The following is a 21,521-nucleotide window of genomic DNA, read 5'->3' as shown; positions in this document are numbered from 1 at the left end:
GTCCCGCTTTGCTTCAGAGTCCGATTCTTCCATACTCAAATTCTCTTCAACACCAGTATTTCTCATGGATTTCACTACTTTTTACATAATGAATTGGAGCTGAAGAGTCAACACAGCTGGTTGTGCACTTGGCTCCAGATTCTGAATGATCCGATCCTGAGTAGAGGTAAAACTCAAACTCTCTTCCTCCCTCTCTCGTGGTCATAGACAAGTGTTCACATGATTACACGCACACACTCACTCAGCAAGAAAAGCTGCATTTCTCTTCACGGTCCAGTCAAATGTCACCTTAATGGTGCCATCTTACAGCTTTGTATTTCAAAATGCTGTAAGATTTTTATTTTATACATTTTAATTTGTTTTTTGTTTTTTTTTTGATTTTTTAAAGATAGAATCTGACTACATGTGGTGGGAAAGCTAAAAATTTAAGATATCCACTACCTTTCTCCAAGGCCTTAAGAAGAAAACTAAAGTTCAAATTACTTTAAAAGTAATATTTATAAGTGGAGTTAAGCAGTTAAGAGCAAAGTCACTAGTTCTCGCCTATTTTTGTCCTTTTTTCCTTCACTAACCTCTGAATGGCTTGGACCAGAGACCGTACTGGCCATGCCACTCCCTGATTGACTGGTGTGTGTGACAGATGATGCCGACTGAGGAGGACTGCTGTCAGAGAGGGTGGTTAGCTTGCTGCTGATGAGCCGGCCTGTCCCTGGAAAGAAGACTTGCTGTGTGGGTGGTTAAAGTTACACACAGACGCACGAACAAAAAGCATAGCCATTTCTGGTTGTGGTTCATTTCTTGTTCCAGCACGCATATCTGTAAATAGTTCTTTACCTGCCGTGCTGGGCTCTGCTTTTGGAACCCCAGCTGCACCGTCCTGCACAGTCTCCTCTTCTTCCACCAGCACAGGTAGCAGGCTTGTGCTTGAAAATATATACTTTTACTTACACAGTATTATAGCAACCTACACTTTTACGTCTATTTATGGTATTTTTTGAAACGAAGTTTTCTCCAAGCTGACGTTGAACCACTCACCTGTCCTCAGCTGGTGATCTGCTGGCCGACTGGTCCTGGCTTAGGCTCTAAGATGGACCGAATTAAAAGCGACAAAGAAAAGGATGAGAAAAAACACAAGGTGGCCTTGAAGCACATTTTCGGTCCCAAGAAATTGTTAAAAGCTGCATGCACATAAATGTTCGCGTACATGTAGCGTACCTGTCCCATGGCAGTGAAATGCTATCTAAGCTGTACAGCGTGTGGAACAGAAAGACTGGATTGATTCCTTATATAATGTGGAGCTACATGGAGAGCTCTGCTGTTTTATGAGTGTGTGTTGCCGAGAAGAGTGCACAGTTAACACTGGCACAGTGCTAAGTAGTGGAGGCGGACTGTGTGCACACAGTTGTATGAATACACTCATACAACGTAGCAAGGTGAGAGCTCAGACCAAAGCAGTAGGATATTGTGTAATAAGTGTAGATAATATGACTTCTGACACAACTGCTTCTTTATTTGGCTGCTGCTTTAGGGGTCGCCAGAGCGAATAATCCCAGCGCAGCATCCTCCTCGGTGACAACAGCCAAATTTGAGCCCTACTCTCACCACCATGTTCCTGTCTTTTCTACTCTGGCTTCCTCCAAAGAGGCCTTACTCCTCTCCTCTTCCTTTGTCTTCGGCCAACTGTAGCACAGTTTTCACCGACATCCTGTTGACCAACAGCACTGGAGGTGGTCCACATCATGAAACATGCGGATGTTTGCAAACTTTTACATCAGAATCCCTTCCTGATGCAACAGTCTCCTTTTATTTGGACTCTCAACACCATTTTACACCCAAAGCAAAAGGTGGAAAGGTTTGAGGCGTGGCTGCAGGGGAGGCGATACATCTGAGCTCAAACAGCTCATCACACCTCCCCGGCATAAAAGGAGAATGAACTGGGTCCCGATGTTGTTGTTGATGTGCGCGGCTAGCTGCTGGGAAGCTGCAGCTTAGAGTGTAAAGTTACGACAACCGGAGAATAAAAGTGCAGAAAGGCGTTGAAAATGTGGTCGGGTCTGTCACGCATCATTTACACTGCCACTGAGTGACAGGAAGTGTGCACTCTGGACACTCTGGTCTATCACAGGGCTTCTCAAATTACTCTCGTGCTGTGAGGTGAAAAACCACTACAGCACCACACATTGTGAATACATTAATCTGATTAAACGTTCTTCTTGTGGTGCTAGATTTCCAATTTGTAATGCTGCATTTAGACTTTAGACCTGGACTTTCCAGGATCTGCAATGCTTATCATCTTGCAGCAGTCTACAAATATCTCTAAAAACAATGCCTGAAAATGTAGAGTACCGAACAGTTTCTGATGCACAAGCTGCAGCACACCATTCTCATCATTGAGAAAACCTTTCGGTTGCGAGACAGGAGCCCCTGCTCAGTGCAGCGACACGGGCTTAGGGGTGAAACCTGGACAATCCGCAAGCAAAATCTGCACCCTTGATGATGCTGGCAACTTTTGCTTCTTTGGCCTAGGACGGTGACGGTGTCGACATTGGGATCGATGAACAATTTCTTGTAAACTTAGTACGAAACAAGTTTTTAAATTCAGTTAAATTTTATCATTTCTAAACATGCTGTGAGTATCTTTTTGCAGTTATTAATCAAAGAATGAACAGTTTGACATTGTCAAGTCAAAAAGTCCTAAAAAATAAACAATGATTGATCAACAAAATAAATGTGTTTATTCATTTGTTTGTTTCATATTAATCTGGGAAATTTTAGACTAGTCAGGTTTTCGCATGCTGTGTCACATCCAATTGAAACTAAATAAAAAGTGCCACTATTGGGATAAATAATATGGTTGACTTTATTTATATTCTTGTTGTCAATATGAACGAAGTCCTATGAAAATGGATTCATTTACAAGTAAAATTACAGTTTGAATATATTTGAATAATAGGGTTCAAATAGAATACTCAACTTTAAAAAAGATAAAAGGCCCCAATTCTTAGTTATAAACACTGACCTGGCCATAAAAATAAAAACAATCACTATCTCTCAGTAGGGTGGCAGGCCATAAAGTTAACATCAAGTAGGAGACTAAAAACAAACCGACAGATCTGGCAGAGAGCAGGACGTACACTAGCCGTGGTGAAACAACTCAGACATCTATGGTTCCAAATCTCCAAACAAAGGAATGTAATTTGCAAAAATGTACTTTTAAAACCCATTCATCTGGACACAGAAGTCATTCAAGACCAACCAATAAATTAAGAGGTAAAAATAACTAATAAATAGCAGTCAAGTAACTGTGTAACTAACTTGTTGAGCAAAAATGCTAAAGAACACACACGTTCAGATTGTGATTAATTATATTTGAGTTAAATTCTTGTTTAAAAAATTAAAGACTCTGTTCTTGAGATCTCATATCTAATACTTTTTCAATGAATACAAAACTTAATTTTGTTTTGATTAAGCTACTATGTATAAACTTCTTTGCCTGTAAACTTTACCGATTTCAACATGCTCTGACAGATATTAGATTTTTCATCGTTTTTTATGAACTACACAAACCTGAGACATCTTGAAGTAAAGAACTTTAACACAGACTTTGATGAGCAGTATGAGGTATAACACACTTGCCTTGTATGTTAACAGAGCTGAGGGAAGCTGACAGTCAAGCCCATAACTCCTGATGTAACTAGCTTGATCAGTCTGATCACATACCTTTTCACTTTTCTAAGGAAAACCCAGCCCCTGCCCAGCCTGTTGAACTCCACCTCCCTTTATAATACACCTTCACTGACTCAACACACACAAAGTTGCAAACAGAAAAAGTGTGTCAAAAAGAGGAAGGGGAAGTAGTCATGAGTGGGCGCTGAAAAGATGAGAGGAAATTGTTTTCATTTATGCATTAAAGCACTTCTCTTCTGCTACTAACCTTAATATAGCTCATGTCTCCGGCAGTTGAGTCCACCTTGCCTCTCTTCTCTTCTCCTTCGTGGTCCACACTGGTTGGCTGGCTGCCGACAACAGTTGAAAGATCAGAGATCAACTTTTAGGTACTGTCCATTTTTGGATTCTTTATTGATATGCCTGATAAACTTTCTAGCTAGCTAATAAGCCAACTGACACAGTGAAAGGCAGCAAGAGAGATGAGGAACAGACTTCATCTCTGTGGAGGTAGACTGTGCCTATGCAAAGCATGGGCACAGAGATACCAATTAGCCTTTGCACTCCTCCCACAGCAATGAAAACGCCCATTTGACTAGCAAATGTTGCCCAAGTCGCAGGGAAATGTTCAAACTTCATGAAAGACTGCTTCAGTTATGACTATTGTGACTACTGATAATTCCTTTCAAGTTCCAATTCAAAAGAGGCCGTTTATGCTGCTATGCAAGAATAACCATGTGAGACTGAGTAACAAAATTATATTGTGTACTAAAGAGACATGTTTTCTGTGCCCCAGGTGAGGTTTACCAGTTCAGACCTCACACAATGATCCTTTTCAGTGGCACTGAAGGAAAAGGCTGACCAGGAAATGTTCATCTCCATTTCATACCAACTTTCACACTAGATGTGGTTGCAATTCACAATATATTCAAATTACCACATCACTAGTTGATCATCAGTGATAAGTAATCCTCTGGTTCTCTTCAATTTCATTATCATATTCTGTCTTTTGGAAATTCCCATTTGCACATTGATGACTCTCACTCTATCAGCACAAATAAACACAAAGTATCTTTGTTTTGCAGCTCTATCAAGTCTTGTGAACTGATTGCAACAAACTAGCCTCACAATTTAATGTAAGCTATTACAACTGTCTTTCTTGCAAACAACTTCAAAATTCTATTATTTGGCGCCCCCTAGTGGCAATGATAAAAAAGTCAATGACAGCAATCCAAGAGTTTTGTTTTTTTTTCTTTTTTCCTGGTAGCAAAGTCAAATGTTTGTCAGTCACCTCTCAGTCTGGCTAATGGTCTCGTCTGATCCAGGTGAGGTGCTGTTGGGAGAAACCATATCAGCTGCTGTGGGAGGGGTGCTAACAGGAGTTATAGTTTGGTTCTGATCAGGTGAGTTTCTCAAAGTTTCAGCTGGACCACAGGAGTCAGACTGTCCATTTTCACAAGCCTCTGCACCTGCTGATACAAGAGCCAAAGTTAGTTTATTTATAGACTATCAGTATGAAGTAATGTGAATATAATAGGATATTTCACAATTACGAGTTTCTCTTTTGTAATATTTTGCACTTAATTCAGTTCAAACTGCGTGTAGTTTACAGTACATGAGCATTAGTTATAATTACACATATACAGAGAAACCATTTTAACGCATTAGTACCACATTTCCCCTCTCTAGGTCATACTTAACCACAATAATCATCATAAAAAAGTTAATTTTGCAACTTCCTTATCCAGTAAATAAAATAGGATAGGACAAAGATAACAAGAAACAGTAATGCAGGGTTTGCTTACCAAATACAAGTTCAACCAAAATAAACACAGCATAAGGTCATTAAAAACATAAGTGATGTGACTACTTAGTAGCATGTGATCATCTTGCACGATTTAGTAAAGCCTTGTCTTGTCTAAACAAACAGCATACCAAGCCATTCAGGAAATGACTCACTCTGGTTAAGGTGTAAATGCAAACAGTTGAACTGGAGTCTAACTGACAGCAGGGGGAGAGGAAAGTGAAACAGAAAGATAGCAAGTAATCAGCACTTCAAGTGTAATACAGAGACAGAGGAGGAGGTCTTACCGTTATTTTCTGAGTGGGGCAGATCGGGGAGAGCATCCGCCTCTGGCTGTGTAACGCTGACAGCTTGTGAGTGGGAGCTCAGTGGTACCACTGCGTCTTCCTGGAAGGAAGAAAAAAAAAAAGTGCACACACGCACACAGAAATATTGACAAATATTCAAAAAAAGAGAAAAGGAGTGAAAAGATCAAATAAGCAGCACACTAAACAGCACACACCATATACTAAAACAGCAGGCACACAGTCAATAGAAACAAATCTCTGTCAAATGAGGAGACATTACATAAGTCAACAAAATCTTACAGATGACAGAAAGCACAAAGAGTCTGCCCCATCGTTGATGGGCTGCTGGAAAGACCCCCAATTACTGTCATCATCATAGAAATTCAAAAGCAAACATCACTTTCATAATGCTAGCATTGATGAGTGATTAAATTGGTTTTATCAACCTCACAGGCATGAAATTAATTAAACAGTGAGCAAGTGGGAAGAATTCATAACATGCAAGATAAGCAAGTGCAAGACACCAAGATTATAGCTACTTTTCCCTTTCACATCAGTGTGATCGTAGCGTTTCATCAGTGACAACCTATATTTATTAAAAAAATAAAATTTAAAAAAGCAGTTTCTGTACAAGCATGCAGACTGCTGACTGTATGTAGAGGCTGTGAATAATATGTGACGAGCAATTTGGTAGGCAAATGACAGAAGAGGACAGGGAAAGGAAGGCAGAGACACTGTTTAATATCTTACATCATAAATTCTTATTTAGTGGAGTAAAAAACTAGAGACAGCCGTCAATGACAGGCAGAAGAAACTGAGATTTCAGCACATTCAAAGCAGTTATTTGCAGCTAAAGACCTTGAAATTTAATAAGTCAAAAGGATCCCTGAATAGGTAGACTTCAATGAAAGAGTCACTGCTCTTAACAGAAAGTTACTTCCGTACAGTTAATATGACAGAAATATGCCGACAATGACCTCTGCAAAACTTCAAACACCACAGATTGTCACAAATGCTAGTTGCGTAATTATTATTGCCGTTGACCACTGCCAACTGATGCTGGGTCATCCAAACTGAGTTTGTTAATAATATGAAGCATTATATTACTTCATTGCAGTCGCATGTGACAGATATGGTTATATTTTCAACTGCAGCCAAATTAAATATTAACAACTTAAATGAACCGTGGAAGGTGCAATAAGCATCAAATCAGCTTAATGGAACCGTGCTGCTGAAGTCTCATCTACTGTTGGCAGAGTTGCTGATGATTCAGTGTCTTGCTCAAGAGATCAACATCAGTAATAGTTGAGAGTGGAGTGGGGAGTCATAGAGGAAAGACAGCCAGAGTAAATTGATTTCACAATCCACATTCTTCAGATAGATAGTTTAGAAAAAAAAAATCTTTTTAGTTTACCCCCTTTAAAGAAAGCCATCTATTGAATGGCGGACATGTATTCTTAACAGCAAAATCTGAGCAGGTATTCAGACAGGTCACATTACTCTAGGTCAGGGGTAGGCAATTCCAAGCCTCGAGTGCTGGTGTCCTGCAGGTTTTAGATGTGTCCATGATCCATCACAGCTGATTTAATGACTCCTCAGCATTTCCGAAGTTCTCCAGAGGCCTGGTAATGAACTAATCATTCGATTCAGGTGTGTTAACCCAGGGTGCGATCTAAAACCTGCAGGACACTGGCACTCGAGGCCTGGAGTTGGACACCCCTGCTCTAGGTAATCAAAGGTTTCAGATGCTAAAGTGTTAGCAACAGTCTCAGTTTTAGCTAGTCAGCTAAGGCGATCCCAAATTCCACGGCAATGCTTTTAGATCTCTTTTAACAGCTACATCTAATGATATAGGACATACTTATGTACCCATTTGTCACATGTGCCATCAAATATGAATTTGGCCATGTTGATTTTAATTAAAAATACATTTGAGAATCTTGATTACAAATATGTTTCAAGGAAAGAAAACCTGTTATTTTTTTTTTTTTTTTTTTTTTTTTTTTAAATGGGGTTTCATTCTGCAACATCCCACCAAGATGTATTCTTATTTGGCTTCAGCATAACTTAACATTAGAGCCTGTTAACCAAGTTGTGTCATTTCAAGTGAATCTTTTGATCAAGCATAATAAGAGCAAAAGTTAAAAAATGACCTTCAAATTCAAATGTAGTGAGCACCTAATTTCAATGTACCTGCAAAGGTTGACAGGTCACCTCTGGCTCTGACTCACTACAGGCTGCAGAACCTGGGACAGAGGGAAGATGAGAAAAAAAATGAAACAAAGAAATGAGAGGAGAAAGGAGGAGGCTGAGAAAAATGACAAAACAACGAGGCTGATCGCTGAGAACCCAGAGCCCTGTCAAATCCATCCTGGGGTTAATTCACAAACCAACTGCACTGTCGCCATAAAAGGTCAGACAGTCTATTATGTAAAGAACTGAGCCGAGGGAGGGGCAAAGGGGTTAAAATACCATCCATGGCTAAGGTGGCATTAATGACCACACTTGCACACTTGTTTTCTGTTTCTCGGCCTGCCAACCGCTCATGCAGACAGAGGAATGGGGATTACTGTGCTCACTTCATGGCCTCAGACCAGTCACACACCTGGCCATAGAAGGATCTTGAGGAAGAGAGGATTTCTCGTGCTGTGTTGACATACGCACACACACACATTCCCTCACTGAACCTTTAGAAGCCCAGGGCCACAACAACCATAGAAGGCAGGGGTCTGCTTAGAATGGCCTCAGAGATTGAGCATCCTTACAGTAAGACAGTGAGCGAGTACTGTACTGGTTCTAAAGGTAGCTGACTCCCATGAATTACTGGGGAATAATCCAGTTTATCTCACACACACGCACAAATAAATCAGCACTCAAAGACAATGGTAATCTGTTAAGAGTTTATCATATACAGCGTAGACTGATTCGTCACTGGAGGTATATGTGAATTCAAGGTCACTGAAAAAAAATTGGCATTGTCTGTAAATGTTCTCAAATCAATAACCTGGTTAAACAACCTCCGTGTAGATAAAATATGCTGTCTATAACAACTTCTGCTTGGAAGAACACTTCAGTTAGAGTTTTGCAAATTAACAAATCATTAGCTATAATTTTAGATTGGAAAAGTTCCCATTCAAACAATTGCTTCAATACTTTCTTGCTAAACATTTACAGGATGTATCAGATCACATTCGTGCTCCATGACGCTAGCTCATATTTCATTTTTAAACAGTCGATTCTCCTGCATTTAATCCAGAGCTAGGAAGAGGGAGAACACATGGGTCACAGCAAGGCTAGAAAAATACTGAACTATATTTAGCTCTATTTGGCTTGGCCAAGAGGTTCCAGTTAGCTCTGGGCCAGTTATGCTGAACACTGGATATTAAGGGCTCAAGGAAAACTCCTCAAAGGTCTCAACTTTCCTTGAGATAACGAGGAATATTTGTTCTTGTTTAAAACCAACTCAAAATCAACACCCTGTGAGTCTTTAAAGCGTGAGCAGTTGTCGTTATGCCTAACTCTTGTCCTCACTCACCTCGACCTTCTCCCACTGTGCCCTGCCCAGATTGGGCCTCCACTGTGACAACAGACAGCGGAGTTGATGTGTCCCTCACGTCTCCCTCCCCGCCGCTATCCACCACTGTCCACCTCTCCTCTGCGTCCTCCTCTTCACCTCTGTCTGTTATTTTATCTCCCGTTTCCTCGAGCCTCTCTTCTCTTTGCCCGTCATGTACTTGGCAATTTCTCTCTGCTAGCTCATTCTTAAGGAAATCTTGAATAGCAAATTCCTCGTCCCAGTCCAAGTCATCTCCAACCTAAAAATAAAAATGCAAAAGTGAAATTTGCAGAAGCATTTCAAAACCCACTCTAGTAAAAAAAAGAAAAAAAAAAACATCTGGAGGACTGAAGGTGGCATAGTTACAGTTACAAAAAAAATCTTTTTGATGCCAAGTTTCTGTACAGCTATTGCTGCTTCTGGTCAAACAAACTACACACTTAGGTATTATGAGAACTATCACCATAAAACAAAATACAGTATTTACAGTAAGAAAAGCTCTCAAACATGCCAGCTTGATGTAGAAGACGTCCACAGCAGCCTGGTTTAATTCAGGGCTATCCTGTAAAATATCTAAAACTTAAAGCTTATTTGTTATGGACAGCCTGGTTACTGTATGCATGTATATGGTTGCTGTATAAACATATACACATATGCATTTGTGTGAGGTACATCAGCACCTCACATATTCCTTTTTAGAGTAAAACAATGGTGTTGGAATGGAAATGTTCAAGTATGCGTCAGCGTGTTATTAGCAGTGCGTAGGTGTGTGCTTGCATCTGATTCTGCGTGCATGTGTATTTATGTGCGGGGGTGCACATGTCCACTTCAGTCGCCAGCTCGCAGTAAGCTCTCCTCTACTATCTCTACTCCATCTGTCTGAATACAGTGCGAGCTGTCTCTCCAGTGATGCACACACATTGTGGTTACTGGTAATAATGTAAAAAGAGCATACATATATATTATTACATCTGATTATTTTCTAACCCCAGCTGAGAGAGGATTTAAAAAGTGCAAAGTGATCTGTCAGATGGTGTACATCACACTTCAGTCTTACTCATTGAATATGCAAATAATTATGCACACAGACTATAGATGAAGATTTTTTCTAGGAATGGTGAAAGCAAGGGTCTGCAATCGTTTATGGCATAAAACTTAATAAAATAAAGCATAATGAGCCCCATCCCCTGTTTTCTGACCTCCTCTTCTAGTGCAGGTGTCTGGCATGAGGCCTCTCTGCTATCCTGAGGGGTCTTTAGCTGCTCGAGCTCCTCACACAGCTGCCGCTTCTGGTTCTCCTGCTCCTGCACCCTGTATGCAATTACACGGTGCCACATTAATAACAGCTCAAGCATTATTAGTTTAACAAGAAAAGATGGGGTAGCTACATCTAAACTGTCTGAAGACTTATCCAAGCCCATGCAAGCAGATCCTAGTAGAAAGTACAGCGGACATACTGTACCCAATCCGCAGGCCCATGCAGTGTCCCATTCTGTTGCCCAGGGTGACCAGCGCCAGTTCTCCGACTGGCCCAGTAATGCTTCCTTCAGTCTGTAACAGTCTAGATTTTCAAGTGATCCAGAACTAAACCTACAGTGAGCCCTCTGCAGTTTCTTCCCCCCCACCCCCAAACAAGATCACCCTGACAGCTGAGCTTCTAAATCCCAGGTGGACAGTCTGACCAGCTCTCTCCCTCTGGTCTTGTGGTGCACCAGACCAAACCCTGTTATATATATCCAAAGGGGACGGCCGTTTCTATGAACACACATCAACAGACACGCGTAGAATGCAAGACAAATCCATCCAGAGTCAGAATACAATCCAGGAATGGCCCAGACCCAACTTAGTGAGGCAGGCCCTCCATGGTCACTGAGGTCAGGATGATTAACGGGTCTTTCCTCCATTCACTACAACAACTGACTGCCCAACTGAAACAGAGCCTGGACAAGCAGAGCCCCCCCTCAGTGACACCTGCAGCGGTCTGAGTACTCTGTGTGTGTGGTTATTTATCTAGACTAATCAAGGTTTTAGAAACACTGCTCAGATGACCCAAAAGTAGAGCTTAGCTAAAATTGACATGTTACCAGGAAAGCACCATGAAGCAAACAAAACCTGAAGTCTTGTAAGCATCCTAACAAGCCTATGCAGATAGGTCAGCTAGTCTAATCAGCTAACCTTGGGAACTCATTATGTCTAGACTGCATTTAAATCAGTGATTACGCTGCTATGCTTAACCAGCTTGTAGTCTTCATTATCTTCAGTGGTGCCAGTATTACTTTCTAGCAGGATATTTCCCTTTTAGCTCTGCCTATAAGTGTTTAATCCAACCAATGAGATCACGGCTACTCAAAACAACTCCGCCTCAAAAAAAAAAGTTTCCCTACCTTAAAAGCAAGTCGTCTTTGATTAGCCGCCACAAGATCCACTGGAATTCTGCTCTCTTACATCGATTTTCCCTGGCATTAATCTTTCATCCACCTCCTCTCTCATACCAGACTCAAAACGAGAACTGCCGTTAGTGTTTAACGGATCGCTCGGTTCTGACTGCCCACCTTTTTTCACATGCACAGCTACACATGAACAGGCAGCGCATACAGCAAAGATGTACTCACCTGACAGAAAGGTGGAGGATCTCAGTGCGGGACCTCCTCATGTTTCCGGCCATTTTGATCAGCTCTTTCTCCAGTGAGTCAGTGTACTGGGCCAGCTGGTCCAGGCTGAGGACCCAGTCTGCCCTACGTGCGTCCAGCTCGGCCTGCACAGTCTGTAGGAAGATGAGGCTGAGGGGTGAGCCTCTCGCTCGAGTAAAAAGGCCGCAGATTTAATAGCTGGGTGTCTTTTACGCCCCCAAAAGTTGTGACACCTAACTGACACAAACTCTTTCCGTGACAGCTAGCACGCTGAAGAACCAGCAAAACACACACTGGCACAGCTCAGGTACACTAATGATTTCTGTCTCATTTGGCATGTTTACTGCTTTATGGCAGAACGTGGCTAATGAATGCAGAGTGGCAACAATGCAGGAGGAGGGGGGAAGAGAAACAGAGAGAGAGTGAGCGAGAGAGACACAGAAAGAGTGAAAGAGGAGGGGGAAGTGGGTTGTGCTCACAGTAAAACACTGACTAAACAGCACTGCTTGGATGGGGCCTGTTGGAGAGTTATATAAGTGAGAGCTCTCGAGACCAGAAATGGTGGGTGGGAAGGATAGAAAGAGCAGATAGGCTGTGATAAATGGAAAAAAAGAGAGCAACAGGTGGAGGAAGAATAATTTATATAATTTTATGACTCATATTTTAAAAAGTATAGCCATCTGCAGACTTGAATTACTCAGACCCAGAAATGTACACAGACACTTATTCTGTGGTCAACACTGACAGCATTATAGCTAGGCTGATGCTGACTGTAAAGTTCAAAATGTGAATGTAAAAGTGTATCTCACCTGAAGACTGGTGTCGCCTTCTGTCTGTGTGTGGTCATCTAACAAAACTCTAACTGAAGTTAAGACAGAGTCGGTTTCTTTTCTGAAGTCCCTTTTCTGAGAGACAAAAGTGAAAGAGGAATACTTCAAGACAGGATCACACAACCCTCAGCAACTCAACTTCATCTCTACACCTCAAATTCCAAATAGGTGGTTAGAAATGAAAACGCTGAATGTTATACAACATAAGAGAGACTGGTTTACCAGTTTATTTATGAGGTTTTTGAACTCCAGTGCCATGTGTTCAGGGCTGGGTCCCTGCAGCATCAGCAGCACCTCCCTGTCCAGAGTCTCATCCAGTGGGGAGGCAAAGCTTGTAGTGGACAAATAGTCAACTCCATGGGGAGCCTGTAGACAGGGGCAATAGATTTATATGAACAAGTCAAAGGCTTTCTTAAAAATTATTATTGCAGAGAATCAGAATACTTTATTGATCCCTGGGGGAAATAATTTTTTGTTACAGTGCTCCATTATAAACCAACATTAAGACAAGACAGACAACATGCTAACTAAGAATAGTACAATATATACATATATATACATACATAAGTCACTCATAAATAAATAGCTGGAAAAGAAACATGTGTAGTTGTAGCAGTAACCAGTGTGTTAAGTGGATGCGTTGTACAGGGAGATGGCCACAGGCAGGAATGATTTCCTGTGTCGTTCAGTGGTGCTTTTCGGTAATCTCAGTCTCTCACTGAACGTGCTCCTGTGACTGACCAGCATGTCATGGAGTGGGTGGGAGGTGTTATCCAACATTGTCTTTATCTTGGACAGCATCCGCCTCTCCGACACCACCTTGAGGTAGTCCAGCTCCATCCCCACAACATTGCTGGCCTTACGGATTAAAGAAGGTGGTCTCTTAAGTATGCGGCCTGTGAATGGCTGCATCAGATGTTAGGACAGCGGTTTGTGTTGCTTTGCAATGTGTACCGATTATGTGAGACACTCTGGAAAAGACTAATCATCAAAGAACAGTTCATTCACTATCAGAAGCAAAAGACCAGATACTGAAAACATTGTGCAAAGAAATAAGAGTAAACATCAAACTTCAAGCTAAAACAACACTAGATGGATACATTAATGAAGCAGCAGCAGAAAGCAGGTAGAAGTGGCAGTAATACAAGGCATAAAAGAAAGATGAATAAATGAGACAGAGCATGAGAGTGCTGACCTCCAGTGGTGACTGTGCCAGAGCGAGCTCTGTTTGCAAGGATCCCGAGCTGCTCTGGTTCATCCGATAAGCCACTGACAAAGAAAGACTAGCCCTGCAAGAGACAGGAGAAAGGGAATTGATGTTCAGGTTAAGAAAAAGACACTTAATAGAAAAAGTGACGATGAAATGTGCACACAAAATAAAACTTTTCAATCCATTTTGTCTTAGTTGTCCCTCAATCCTCAGTCTAAACATTTAAACTCAAATTTCTATTTTCAGGTTATTTGTGGTTCACTCACCCAGCCAAGTCTGGGAGAATCATCTGCATCTGCCTCTCCAGCTTGTTCTTGTCCACCCTCAGCAGCTGGAGTCAACAACAGATAACGCAATCATGAGTCATCCCAACCCATTAGATAGTTAAAGGCAGTCCGTGCAGTCTACCCTTTCTACACTACAATAAACATGCGGGCCATGAGGCGCGTGTTTGGATAGAGGGCAGGTGATTTCATTCCCACATCTGAACCCAACACACCAAACTGCTAGCGTGTCACTGATGACTAATACAGAGGACAGGAATATGTCGCTGAAGGCTTTTTGTCTTCAGTGACATATTTCTGTCTATAAATAACAACAAAAAAAAAAAATCAAGCAAGGTAGAAACTCAAGAGCTGATAGGATGTTGAGCACACCAACCTCTGTAATGGAAGAGTATTCCTCCACTGCTGCCTTCAGCTCATCTATCTGTCTGCTTTTCTGTATAAGAATGCAAATGACACAAAATGTGGGAGTTTTTTGAAAAAACAAAACAAAAAAACCCAAAAAACACTCATTTTATATCATTATGCAAGATTCTAAAGATAATCAGCAACAATAAAATAAAAATTCAACAAGATTAGGTACTGACCTCTACTATCACTGCATCCTTTTCACTAATGACTGCGTCAAAAGAGTGAATCTGCATCTGAGGACAAGAAAAGAGCAGTTACATAATATAAAGAAAGCACAGCAAGTTAAACATGGCAGAAACAGAAATACAATGAGCGCTGCAGATATCGTCAAATACAGAACTGAGGGCATATTTGAGTGAAGCACAGAGAGAGAGAGATAAAATAACAGTTCAAAATATAAAAGTATATTTTACAGTAAAGGTACCTGAAGGTCAGCGTTAATATCACACAGCTCCGTTATTCTCCTCTGAAGCTCATCTGTCTCCATAGTGACCTTAAAGTTCTGAGGAACCATCAGAGGGGAGTTAGAGCAGCTGGACACATCCTTTCATGAACAAACTTGTGACATTATACTACGCAAGAGGGCTAGGAATTGCTGAGTGCTACTGGTGTGCGTGCAGCAAGGTCATTCGTTTCACTGTGAACTGTGCTATAATCATCACCTCTTCCTGAAGAGAAGCAATCTTAGCGATGAGACTCTGGTTCTCTCTCTCCTGGATAAAAAAATAAAATAAAATCAATATAATAAACATTAAAAAGACATAGGCCATTATTGCGTTTGGCTCTGTTATATATTCTGAGTGTTTGCCCTAAACTACAGATTACTATTATAAATGCGTCCTCACAAGTTATGGTACATACTGTATACAAACCTGCACATAGCAAATAAATCTTATCATCCAATCAGAAAAGATCTCATTCTGAATATTAACACCAGCTGTCCATATTTCAACCACCTGTTTGCTAAAGAGAAACTGATTTCAAATAAGACATTTAAAAAGATCTCAAACAAGAAAGTGCTCAGTTTAAAACAAAAGAAAAAACTCACAAGTTTCATAAAACTACCATAACTGACTGAAAACTGCTGCAAGGCAGCGGAAAAGAAAATAATAAGACGATTCTATTTCAACACTTTTGACTCACCACATGTTTGCTGTGTGCGGAGGCACGGGCTCTGCCTTCCTCCGTACAGCTCAGACTGGCCTTCATCTCTTCCACCTCCTCCTTCAACATCTTCTCCTTCTGTGCCAGCTGCTGGTTACTGTCAAAGACGACAAGTACAAATGGACATTACTACTGTGACTGCTCTAATACCGTGTCTGTGTTCTGTATGTTTACATGCGCATAAAAGCATCTTACATTTTTGCTTGATTGTGTAGCTCCTCGTTTTCCTCCGCAAGCTTCTGGTTACTCTCCTCCATGCTCTCCACCACCTGCTTGAGCTTTTTTACCTCCTCCTGCAGCTTTTGGTTGCTCATCTGGAGGTCAGCAACACAGTACACCAGCTCTGATGTTTCACTGAGGAAGAAAACACACAAATACACACATGCAGGCATAATGTATCTTAGCTTTATAGATCAAGGGCATGCGTAGGTGGTCACAGACAAATATAGGCAGTAACAGGTCACATTATAAACAAACACTCGGTATTGCACAAAAAATCTCTTACAATTCAACTCTGGATGCCTCCCCTCCAAATGCCTCCAAGCTTCCTGAGGTCACATTAAACAACATCGACCTCCTGGCTGGGGAAAATAATAAATAAATAAAAATCACAATCCAACATATATTACATCAATTAAGCTCCTGGTGTCACCAACACTGGACCCATACACACAACATAAAGGGTATAAAAAACAATCATGTATGTGATCATATGGAAATTCACCACACAGGCTGTCTCTGAGTTTTACTGATTCCTGGGTGATGTCATCTTCTGTTGGCCGTTCCCTGAGATAAACCAGAGAGGACAACACATTAAGATAAGGTAGTTTTATGATCTTCGCCAGAATTTGGAAGGCACTAACTACTCTTTACTTTATCCACAAACATACTGACAGCATTTTAGAGAGAGCTCTCCGACTGGCACACAGTCAATATTAATATTATAAGCAGGCAACTAGATCGATAGATTCTCTATCTATATCTAAGCAACCTTCGTTGTCAGATGATGATGATGAAGACACCCTTCTTTTCTACTCAGTAACAAGACGCACCAGTAAAAAGATACGTCATGCAGCAGTTACTCTCACTTCATGCAATGTCACTTTAACCAGCCCACACATCAGACTAAGATGCAAAACGTTAATTTTCCATGGCTTCACCTAAAACAAACTAAATATTTTTTTCTGAAATCCACTTGTGAGTGGATATTTAGTTTAGCTCATCCTACAAGAATGCCTTAAAGGTGATTTCTTTTTTATATATGGAAATATTAAGCATCAAGTAGATGTGACGCCTACTGCCATTAGGACACCTTATCAGATGCTCCAGGATGTTCACATTCATACTGCAAATCTCACAATGTCTGATTGGTTTCACCATAAAATTGCAGACCTAACAAATCCTTAGCTTTTTTTTTCCTTTTTAAACTGAAAAGCTTTCGACATACATATTTCTGAAATATAACTGTAACATTTTCTAGTACCCATTGTTGCGGCAGTCATCGATCCACTCTCTCATGACAGCATGGTATGTGTCCAGATCAATTGACACGTCTTTGTGTTCTGGATCCAGCATGTTGCAAAGTTCCTCCAATCCGCTATCTTCAGAGCTGCGACTGGTGGTGTGACGCAGATAGTCCACAATATGGGACACATACACTTTCCCTAGAAAAATAATAGGGGGGAGAAAAAAGACCCGTTAGATACACTTTGATGTTCAAGATATAAAAGAACTTTATCTGATCATAAAGCTGAAGACACTTTTTATATTCTTGTTCATTTCAAGTTGAGATTTTCTTTCTTTGCACAGTTAAACACCCCCAGATACATTGTGACAGATTGTGGTTATAGGTGTAGGCAGCAAAAGCAGTAACCATAGTGACTGAGCCACAGTTAACTTTTTGGTGGTTGGTTTCACACATTTCTCAGTGCCGACTTTACTCAACAAGCTTCAGACAGTAATCAGAAAAAAGCTCTGCGCACCATTTTTCTGAAAATCACCTGAGTAGCCCGAACACAAGAAGAGACTGCAACCTTGGATTTAATCAGATTTGGTGGTTATAAAAAAAAAGATATTTTTTAGGTTTGTCTAACTGTTTAAAAATGGTTTTATAAACAGAAGAAAGAGGCAAAAAACAAAAACCCCTCTCTCTGTCTATTAATATGCCATCCATGCAGCACCATGAGTCACAGCAGAAAATCACTAACATGTCAGAAAACACAGAAGCTTCTGTAAAAAAGCAGAAGAAACATTTTCACATTCTGAGATGTGAGAGTGGCTGTGAGCAAAAGCAGGCACAAGAGGAAGGCGCAGAGAGGACTGATACTATGCAAATGTTTTAAGCTGAAGAAATGACTTCTGCAGTCTGTACAAAAGAGGCACTGTTGCACTACGCTAAGTAGCGACTTAAAATTCATTGTTAGGCTTCTGTATTGAGCTAATGGCTAGTGCCTGACTGACTGATTACTGTGCGAGCACATACGGCCGTACCTCTGCGCTGGGTATCACAAGCATGGAAGATGGTGTCGAGCAGATTCTCTTCACAGATAAGACTGATTTCAGCCATATTCTCCTTCCCTTTTTCGGAGGCAACTGAAGGCCCTGAAGAAAACACACCAAACACAGAGAATATTCAGCTGTGTAGCAAAGAAAGCACATGATACATTTTCCTGCAGGCACAGCATGGAGTGTGTGACAGTATAACGAGGAAACATTATCCATTACAGAGTCACAAAAGGAAAGTCACTTCAGAACTACAGCTAGTAATTATTGCTTTTAATTAATAATCTACAGTCTTGAATTTAAATTAAACCGTCTGGAAGCAAAAATCTGAAAATGTTACATAGTTTCTGTCTGAAAACTAGTTCTGAACCAGCACCAGTGACTAAACAAAAGCTCTTGGGCCAAATTTCTGCCACTCTTTCCTCTCACTCTTACAGCCGCTTCCATCCAGGAATTCTAACTGGCCCGATGTTTGATATGTGGCAAGATTTACTGATTGATTTAGTTCCAGTGCGGAGGAAGAAAGTCCAAACAAAAACAGTGACACCCTCCTCAAGACAAGGACTTAAAGAAATAGTTCATGATTTTCTTGTAGTCACTCCTGCTGTTCATCCCGACTGCAGAGGACCAATGCTGGGCAGGAAAATCCAGAGTGCTCCTTCTCTGACAAAAAGCACTGTGCCAGCAGAGGACAAGGTAGAGATGCTCCAGTACATAACATTACACACTTCCAAAGTGCTAGTTGTTCAAACCCTGTCTGTGATGGCATAAAGAGGGCATTGTGAAGTAAAACACATTAACCTCTAGAGGTACCGCTTTGAGTAACAAAGCCAGCCTCGGCTCTAAGACATATTTTTGCACTGAAGCTTTCATGTTGATGCCTGCCACTTAAAAATCACTTTTTTTATGCTTACTTTGAAACTAAGGATTAGGTAATGTTAATGTACTGTAAACACTGTACTGCATATTTTAACCTATTTTTAAAGATGGGTTAATAAATCAGAATCCAGTTTAACATTTGCCCCCATTGTGTATCCTGCACAATAGGAGTCCACAACTATTATATTATACCTGAAGCATGGCAAGGCTTCTGAAGCCCTGGGGCAGTCTGCTTTGCTCGATTGGTAAGCATGCCTTGCTGAGGTCGTTTGTTCACAAGCGGTTTTAATTCAGACTTTTAATTCAGAAGTAAATCTGCAGTTTGACATCTCCATGCTTTTCTAATCCACAGCTTCGTGACTACAATCATTTTCGAGGATCTATTGCTGATGTAACAGTTTTTGTGCAAAGATAATTTTTGTCAACTGACAGTTTTAATGATCAGTGAAGCTACTTCTGCACCCTACCTCCATCTCCCATAGACAGTCTTTTCACAACCAGAGCTGGGTAGGGTAGCTCACACTCAGCAGGGTTTGTATTGTCTGCAGAACTGAAGTTGACGTTGTAGGAGAGGGTGCTGCGACTTTGGGTGAAGTTACGAGACAAAGGTGGGCTCCTGCTCGGCCTCTCGCTATCAGGCTGTGCTGACTGAGGTCCTCGTGTGAATGTAAAGTAAGGGGAGTCCTTGGACTGGCCCGTGGGGGTCGAACAATACCCCTGCCACGTTTTAACTTGTCTTAAATCACTTCCATCAGCACATCGCCGCTCCCCCAAAGTACTAGTGATAGTGTATGTGACATTAGCTGGTGTGGAGCGGTTGCATGTAGGAGTGGAAGGTGTGGTCAGAAGGACAGAGGAATGCTGGGAAGCTGCTCTGCTCGGCATCCCCATCTCTCTCGTTTTCTCCTTCTCCCTGTTGTCTCTATGGAGGGTCCCTTTCTTCAGGATGGCTTCCAAGTTGTGCCTGAGGCCACACTGAGGGCTGTCGTAACTGTTGGAGGACAGTTTGGGAATCTGGAAAGGTGAATTGGGCTCTCGGTCACCGCGCCACTGAATCGTCTGCAGTTTGCGGCAGATGCTGTCCACGGGATTGTGCCGGCGCGACGGCTGAGGTGTGCAATAGTCCATGCTGCTGATGGCGAGGGTGTGATGTTGGTTTCCTGGCTAGAGGAGAGGCTGAAGTCTGAAAAAAGGACAAGAAAGTACCGTTTTGATAAAAATGAATTAAAATAGAACCTTGCAATATCAAACAGGTTTTTCAGCAGGGAAACCACAAACACTGAGCAGCATAACACCATGAAGCACTGGATAAATAGCACATTCACCACGTATATGACAGCTTATCTTTGGTTGGACTAACTCCAAGGTTAGAAGCAGATAATGGGCAAATAGAACTACAGCGTGAATAGTGTTATATAAGAACGACTGGGGATTTTTTTTTCTTGTTTTTTGGAGGAACCAAATAACAAAAATGAGCTATGTGATCATTCAAGTTATCCAAATATTTAGAGGTTCAGTGTTAGGAAGGGTAAATAAGCAGGAAGATATCTTTTAAAAGGAAAGAGTAATCTATTAAAATTAACTAAAAGCCCAAATAGTTTAATAAGGCATGAATGTAACAGGAGGATATACAGTGTTATATACCAACCAGTCTACAAGGCTGTAAAACGGTAGCATCTCATGATGCTAACAGATTCAAACAAATGTGTTCAGATTCGATGATTCACCTACTTTGGCGCACAGGTGTGAGAACGAGCCAATTAATTCCAGAGTTAGCTTGAGATTTAAAAAAAAATACACAAAAGCGGTTTTTTTTGTCTCTGTGTGTGTTTTTAGCAAAGCTTTCAGGTTTGTTTGTTTTGTTCTTTTAATACACCCCGTTTCATTTAAGTTTAAAAGTGGGCGTCATTTAATTATACTAAATCTATAGAACGAGCTACTAATTGTACGCATATCTACGTAAAAAAACTGTGCTATAGGAACATTTAAAGTCAGTCATGCACATGCAAACCTCTTTAAATATCCTTGTTCAATATTCATACATATGCAGATATTTGTTACCTTTTTAATCTCGTATGATCGAATCCGCCACAAAATGTTTGGCCAACTGTCCAGATGCTCAAGCTGAGCACGCGCACAGGTAGTTGGAAGCTCGAGGCAGAAGGAGTTAAAACGTCGGTGGGTGTTTCTGACTCTAAAAAGTGAGTCAGCACCCCCTCCCTGTGGTTTCAAGGGGACACAGCACTCAGTGTAGCAGGCTAACAGTACGTTAGTCTCGCTTTATAGTCATTCCTTTAA

General features: G+C 41.1%; 1 protein-coding gene across 8 annotated transcripts in view; it reads right to left on the bottom strand.

Moving 5' to 3' along the window:
• lrmp (lymphoid-restricted membrane protein) overlaps window positions 1-21,521 on the bottom strand; it is a 29,810-nt gene that overhangs the window by 7,153 nt on the left and 1,136 nt on the right. For 4 of the 8 annotated variants that reach the window (XM_082511964.1, XM_082511968.1, XM_082511969.1 and 1 more), the window contains exons 1-26: window positions 21,285-21,390; window positions 19,691-20,406; window positions 18,333-18,443; window positions 17,326-17,506; window positions 16,567-16,628; window positions 16,348-16,423; window positions 16,038-16,196; window positions 15,822-15,939; window positions 15,341-15,391; window positions 15,103-15,180; window positions 14,855-14,911; window positions 14,644-14,703; window positions 14,250-14,314; window positions 13,969-14,062; window positions 12,996-13,139; window positions 12,753-12,848; window positions 11,926-12,077; window positions 10,513-10,624; window positions 9,293-9,572; window positions 7,951-8,003; window positions 5,758-5,857; window positions 4,958-5,138; window positions 3,935-4,016; window positions 1,036-1,082; window positions 835-923; window positions 573-709 (exon numbers count right to left, since the gene is read on the bottom strand). In XM_082511964.1, coding sequence (XP_082368090.1) covers window positions 573-709; window positions 835-923; window positions 1,036-1,082; window positions 3,935-4,016; window positions 4,958-5,138; window positions 5,758-5,857; window positions 7,951-8,003; window positions 9,293-9,572; window positions 10,513-10,624; window positions 11,926-12,077; window positions 12,753-12,848; window positions 12,996-13,139; window positions 13,969-14,062; window positions 14,250-14,314; window positions 14,644-14,703; window positions 14,855-14,911; window positions 15,103-15,180; window positions 15,341-15,391; window positions 15,822-15,939; window positions 16,038-16,196; window positions 16,348-16,423; window positions 16,567-16,628; window positions 17,326-17,506; window positions 18,333-18,443; window positions 19,691-20,351 — 3,246 coding nt within the window. In that variant the 5' untranslated portion in view covers window positions 20,352-20,406; window positions 21,285-21,390. Of the gene's footprint in view, window positions 1-572; window positions 710-834; window positions 924-1,035; window positions 1,083-3,934; window positions 4,017-4,957; window positions 5,139-5,757; window positions 5,858-7,950; window positions 8,004-9,292; window positions 9,573-10,512; window positions 10,625-11,925; window positions 12,078-12,752; window positions 12,849-12,995; window positions 13,140-13,968; window positions 14,063-14,249; window positions 14,315-14,643; window positions 14,704-14,854; window positions 14,912-15,102; window positions 15,181-15,340; window positions 15,392-15,821; window positions 15,940-16,037; window positions 16,197-16,347; window positions 16,424-16,566; window positions 16,629-17,325; window positions 17,507-18,332; window positions 18,444-19,690; window positions 20,407-20,871; window positions 20,948-21,284; window positions 21,391-21,521 lie in introns of those variants that run through there. The other 4 variants (XM_082511967.1, XM_082511971.1, XM_082511966.1 and 1 more) reach the window with 4 other exon arrangements.

This window comes from Aulonocara stuartgranti (assembly GCF_965226115.1).
Source record: "Aulonocara stuartgranti genome assembly, chromosome: 17".
In the NCBI taxonomy this organism is placed as follows: Eukaryota; Metazoa; Chordata; class Actinopteri; order Cichliformes; family Cichlidae; genus Aulonocara; species Aulonocara stuartgranti.
The sequence above is the reverse complement of the archived record's forward strand: the minus strand, read 5'-3'. Positions and strand labels throughout refer to the sequence as shown.